This window comes from Mus pahari, chromosome 16, assembly GCF_900095145.1.
Source record: "Mus pahari chromosome 16, PAHARI_EIJ_v1.1, whole genome shotgun sequence".
NCBI classification, from domain to species: Eukaryota; Metazoa; Chordata; class Mammalia; order Rodentia; family Muridae; genus Mus; species Mus pahari.
The window spans coordinates 16,475,859-16,481,640 of NC_034605.1; the positions used below are offsets into that span (position 1 = coordinate 16,475,859).

The window sequence follows — 5,782 nt, forward strand, 5'->3', positions numbered from 1 at the left end:
CAATCTCACACACAGAAAAAGAAATCTAAAATAATCTTGGGTAGAGTTTAAACTAAATGCTAGAGGTACTTTCTAGAAGATGCTCCAATGCCACAATTCTAGACAAACAAGGAGCAGGAAGGTGTGGTCCAAATTCTTCTTCTCAGAGACACTACACACACTGTCAACAGAGGGACATGCTTCTCTCACTGAAATACTGAAAACGTTATAAAAATGCCTTTAAAGTGATGAGCTTGGGGCAGGGGAGTTGGGTCAGTTGTAGCACACACCTGGTGACTTGAGTTCAATTCCAGGAACGCATGTAAAGGTGGATGAGGCAGACAGAGGGAACAGACTTGAGAGGTTGTCCTATCTCCTCTATAGCCATGGACCACACACACCCCCAACAATAAGTTAAATGTACACTTAAAAAAGAAAACAATTTTATAGCCATATAGGCTGACATCCATAAACTAGTTTAAAAGATGTAATTGGTTTTTATCAAAATCAACTCTCTGTAATTTCTAAGATCAAAGTCCTCTAAAACTTTCCTGTCCTTCGATCAAAAACAGTTCAACTTCCAAACAGGAAGGAGTCATCAATATTGAAAGACTTTAAGTGTGAAAATAACCCCAAATTTCAAATGTGGTTCTTCCTGGAAAGTTTCTCAATCATGTCAGGCTGGAGTGTAAACTTAGCATCTTCTTGCTCACCAACCTCTCTCCTATTACTTACTTTAGTTAATACTACATATAAGTTAATGTTTACATTGTCACCATTTTATCTGTGATTCTAGGGAATGGTTTCTCGTGTTTGTTGGTATATTTGAAGAGCGTCTATATAATCTAAGCTAGCCTTGAACTTGTGATCTTCCTGCCTTCTCTCTCAACATCCCTCTGCTTCTACCTCCCAAGCGTTGAGATATCACATACACGCTGTGGTATTCAACTTGATTTCTCATTTTTAAAACCTTAGAGAGGACAATGAAAGTTAAAGATGGAGTGGGTTGCAAATATGGAGTGGGTGGCAAAGCATGATTATGTCATTTATAAAAATGTCAAAATGAAACCTGTTATTTTGTATGCTAACTTAAAAAAAATCAATACTTCTAAAAAGAAATATATCCATAACACAGAAATCCACTATGACTTTCATAGCAACCATAACACAGAAGGTCATTATGATTCTATCTCATAGGAGGTGACCATAACATGGAAGTTCACCGTGACTCTCTCTCACAGGAGGCGACCATGCGTTTTCTCACTTTTCCCTCTTTCCCACCAGCTTTGGAGACATGGATTTGCATTTTTTTAAATGTTATACTTCAGAAAATATTTTTAGGTTTTCCAGTGTAGTTGTGTGGACTATGTATGTCTCTATGTATGCCTGTCTGTGCATGTCTCTGTGTGCCTAAGAGCACCTGTTAGTAGTGTATCTGTATGTGGGAGACCTAAGAAGCAAGCCAGTGTGACCACTGAATATCTGACAAAATAGACTTCAAATAAAAACTAATCAAATGAGATAAGGATGGATACTACATATTCATCTAAGAAAATAATACACCAAGAAGACACTGCAATTCTTAACATCTGCACAGCATACACAAGAGCACCCAAGTTTATAAAAGAAACACTACCTCAATTTAAATCACATATTCACCTTCATTCACTGATAGTGGATTACTTCAAAATCCCACTTTCACCAGTGGACAGGTCATCTAGACAAAAACTAAGTAGAGAAATGTGGGGCTAACAGATGTTATAAACCAAATGGACCTAACAGATATTTATATAACATTTTACCCAAACACAAAAGAATACTTTCTACTCAGCAGCTCCAGGAACTCTAAAATTGACCACATATTTGGATATAAAGCAAATCTCAACAGATACAAGAAAACTGAAATAACATCCTGACATCCTAAAAAAAAAAAAAAAAATCAAACTCAGGGCTGAAATCAACAAAATCAAAACAAACAAATAAAAAGAATAAAAAGAATCAGTTGGTTTTTTTTTTTTGAGAAAAATCAGAAAGATTGGAAACCTCTTATCTAAATAAATTAAAAGGCAAAGAAAGACTATCCAATTTAAACAAAATTAGAGGTGGAAATGGAGACATAACAACTGAGAAAATCCAGAGAATCTTAAGGACTACTTAAATAAATCTCCACTACATTGAAAATATAAAAATTAAATATTAAATATAAAAATAAATATTAAATTTATTTAAGGACTACTTAAATAAATTTCCACTACATTGAAAATATAAAAGAAACTGATACTTTCCTTGATGTATAGCACCTACTAAAGTTAAATCAAGATCAGATAAGCAATTTAAACAAACATATATGCCGGGCGTGGTGGCACACACCTTTAATCCCAGCACTTGGGAGGCAGAGGCAGGCAAATTTCTGAGTTCAAGGCCAGCTTGGTCTATGGAGTGAATTCCAGGACAGCCAGGGCTACACAGAGAAACCCTGTCTCGAAAAACCAAAAAAAAAAAAAAAAAAAAACCAAAAACCCAACACATAACCCCTCATGAAATAGAAGCAGTAATTAAGTCTAACAAACAAACAAATAAGAAACCAACAAAACAAACAAACAAACAAAAACCCAGGGCCAGATGGTCTTAGCATGGAATTTTATCAGACTTTAAAAGAAGTTAATGTCAATACTCCTCAAATTATTCCACAAAATAAAAGCAGAAGAAATGTTGCCCAATATATTTCATGAGATCAGAGTTACTCTGATGTCTATACCACATAAAATACCACCCCCAAAGAAAGAGAATTATAGACCAATTTCCCTTATGAACATAAATGCAAAAATTCTCAAATACTTGCAAATCAAATCCAAGAACATATCACAAAGATCATCTGCCGTGATCAGGTTTATTTCATCCCAGAGATATAAGGATGAATCAACATACATAAATCAATAAATGTAATCCACCACATCAGCAAACTGAAAAAAACTACATTATCATCTCATTAGATGCACCTTTGAAAAAAAATCCAACACTCCTTCATAATAAAAGTCATGGAGAGATTAGAGATACAGGGGGCATACTTCTACATAATAAGGGCAGTTTACAGAAAGCCCATAGCCAACATCAATTTAAATGGAGAATAACTCTAAGCAATTCCGTTAAAAGCAGGAACGACACAAGGGGTTCACCCCACAAACTGACATCTTGATACTATTGCTGAAGACAACATCAATACAACCTACAGAACATGGAGAAGTCAAGCTGATGCCTACATAGAGCCTTCAGCCCTGTGGGTTAGCACCCTTGGTACAGTTAAGGATTTTGCGTGCTACCAAAGAAGAAATGTAAAATGTAACTGATTTAACCTAAGGCTCACTCCACAAGATGGAACCCATATCCAACACTGCTTAAGTGACCCAAGAACCTGAAAGCAGATAACCCAGGGACCTAACGTAAAACCAAATAGTACTGACATTTTTAAAGTAGCAATAAAATGACTCCTAATAACATTCTGCCATACTCATAGCTCAGTGCCTTGCTCAGCCATCATCAAAGAAGCTTCCTCCTCCAGCAGACGAGAACAAATACAGAGACCCACAGCGAGACAACGTAAAGGAATGGAAAATCCAGAATGTCTCCATCCAATCTTTCCTCTCGGGGCTCAGGGAACCGTGTGGTAAAGAAGGCAGAATGAGTGCAAGAGCCAGAGAGAATGGAAGACACCAAGAAAGCAAGGCCCTCTAAATCAACATGATTAAAGCTCCTATGAACTCACAGAGACTGGGGCAGCCGGCACGGGGCCTGCACAGGTCTATACCAGATGGAGCCATGGAGGTGAAAGGTCAAATGAACACATGCCCCAATCCCTAGCTCAGAAGCCATCTCCAATTGATAACCACTTGCAAATGAGTTTCCTCCAGTGGGGTGTTGCTGGGAAAGCAAACTGTTGTTAAGGGTAGGCTGTGTACCCAGGAGGAGACAACAACAGAAAAGGAACTCAGTGGTATCATGGGGTTTCTTGTCTCATAATGTTATGTCGGGACTCTTCCTTTTTTTTAATTTTTAATTTCTATTTTTTTTTTAATTTCATTCATGTATTTTTCTCTCCCTCTTTACCCCACAGCCTTTGCATATACATTGTGGCTTCCAGCTTAGCGTTTTTATGGGAGTGCAAACCAGAGTGTTTCCGCGTGCGTGTCTGTTTCTTGGGCTCTTTCTTTCTGTTAGTTTTGTCCTATTCTGCCATGTTAATTTTTGTTTTATCTTGTTATATTTTATTTTACATCATTATCCCTTAGAAGCCCTTTTATTTTCCAGTGAGAGGCAGAAAGGGGGTGGGTCTGAATCAGAGCAGAGTGGGGAAGGAACTTGGAGTAGCAGAGAGAGGAAAAGCCATAATATTGATATGGTATTGAGAAAAGACATTTTTGATAAAAAGGAAAATATAGATCTTTATATTTTAAAATGAGAGAAAAGTAAAGAAATCCAGAAGGGACAGGAGGTTATGCTTTAACTAAAAAAAAACTGGAAACTACTAAGCCAGCCGGCTATCCCAGGGCTAGTTTTAGTAGTTTAGGAACCTGACTTGATAAAGAGAGAGGTTGGAAAGAGAAGTTGGAGATGGGAAAACTTCACATTCATCCTTCCTGTGTTCCCAACATCAAAGATACAGAGCAGGGCCATCTGGTCAGAAATCCCAAAATGGCATAGTTCATCTTACCTTGGAAGACCGGAAGGCAAACGCTGTTGATTTTACATCGGCTTTCTCTTTGTCCATGAGTAGAAGGTTCTTGTCTTCCATGAGGCTTAAGTATTTTCCTGTTGTGACATGCCGGAGTCGGAATGGCTGGCCCCATCTTATGTGGCTTCCACTCCACCTGACAAAACAAGCAGCACTTGATCCAACCCCATTGCCATCAAAGAAGCAGCCACTGAAATGTAGGAGTAGGGCTCTGCATGTGTGTGCACACAGGCGTAGATAAACACTATGAGTAGCATCTACAGACATATGCTACATGCCCGTATGTATAAACATCTTAGAACCAGGTGCAAAGGGAAGAGACAGACTGAGAAACTGCAGGGAAACTCACAGCTTTTATAGTTATGATGGAAATGACTTTAATTATGTAGCTATAGTATTTCCCTTAATTTATAAACTATAAAAATAGACAGTCTAATTTTATGCATATAGATGCACATCTAACAATACTTTATAATTATCAAAAGTATTACTATTTAGGTGGACTTAATCAACTTGATATTCATATCAAAGACAATTGTTTTAATTATTAAACATTAAATATTATAAATATGGAATTTTTTGTTATAGGCTAACAGAACAATATAAATGTTTACAAGAACATTTTGTTGCTAAAGAGAATAATAGAGGAAGAAGGAAAACTCTGGTAATCACAGAACCCACCTCCACAAAATAAAATCTCTCCAGGTACTTACACAAACGGGAAAATGGAGTAATAAACACCCTTCACCGTGAAGAAGTGTTTGAGTATTTTTGAGTAAATGAAGGTGAGTGTTAACTCACAGCAGTACTTATGGTCACTTGATTGTTTGAAAAGCAGAGGTGAAGCCACTTGATTTTAAACCATCACTTCTTGAGGCAGAGTCGAAGGGTGCATGCCTTTAGTCCCAGCAACGCAAGAGGCAAAGGCAAGCTGATCTCTGAATGCAAAGCTAGCCTGGTCTACACAGCAAGTCACTGGGCAGCCTGGGCTACACACAGAAATCCTTTCTCAAAACACCAAACAAAACCAAACCACTACCCCTTTAATATATTTCCCACTTTTTTTTTTTTTTT

At 37.4% G+C, this 5,782-nt stretch overlaps 1 protein-coding gene across 9 annotated transcripts in view; it reads right to left on the reverse strand.

The window, feature by feature from the left end:
• Window positions 1-5,782, reverse strand: part of Ryr2 (ryanodine receptor 2) — a 557,252-nt gene that overhangs the window by 292,569 nt on the left and 258,901 nt on the right. For all 9 annotated transcript variants that reach the window (XM_029547437.1, XM_029547436.1, XM_029547432.1 and 6 more), the window contains one exon: window positions 4,688-4,844. In XM_029547437.1, the coding sequence (XP_029403297.1) occupies window positions 4,688-4,844 (157 nt within the window). The remainder of the gene's footprint in view (window positions 1-4,687; window positions 4,845-5,782) is intronic.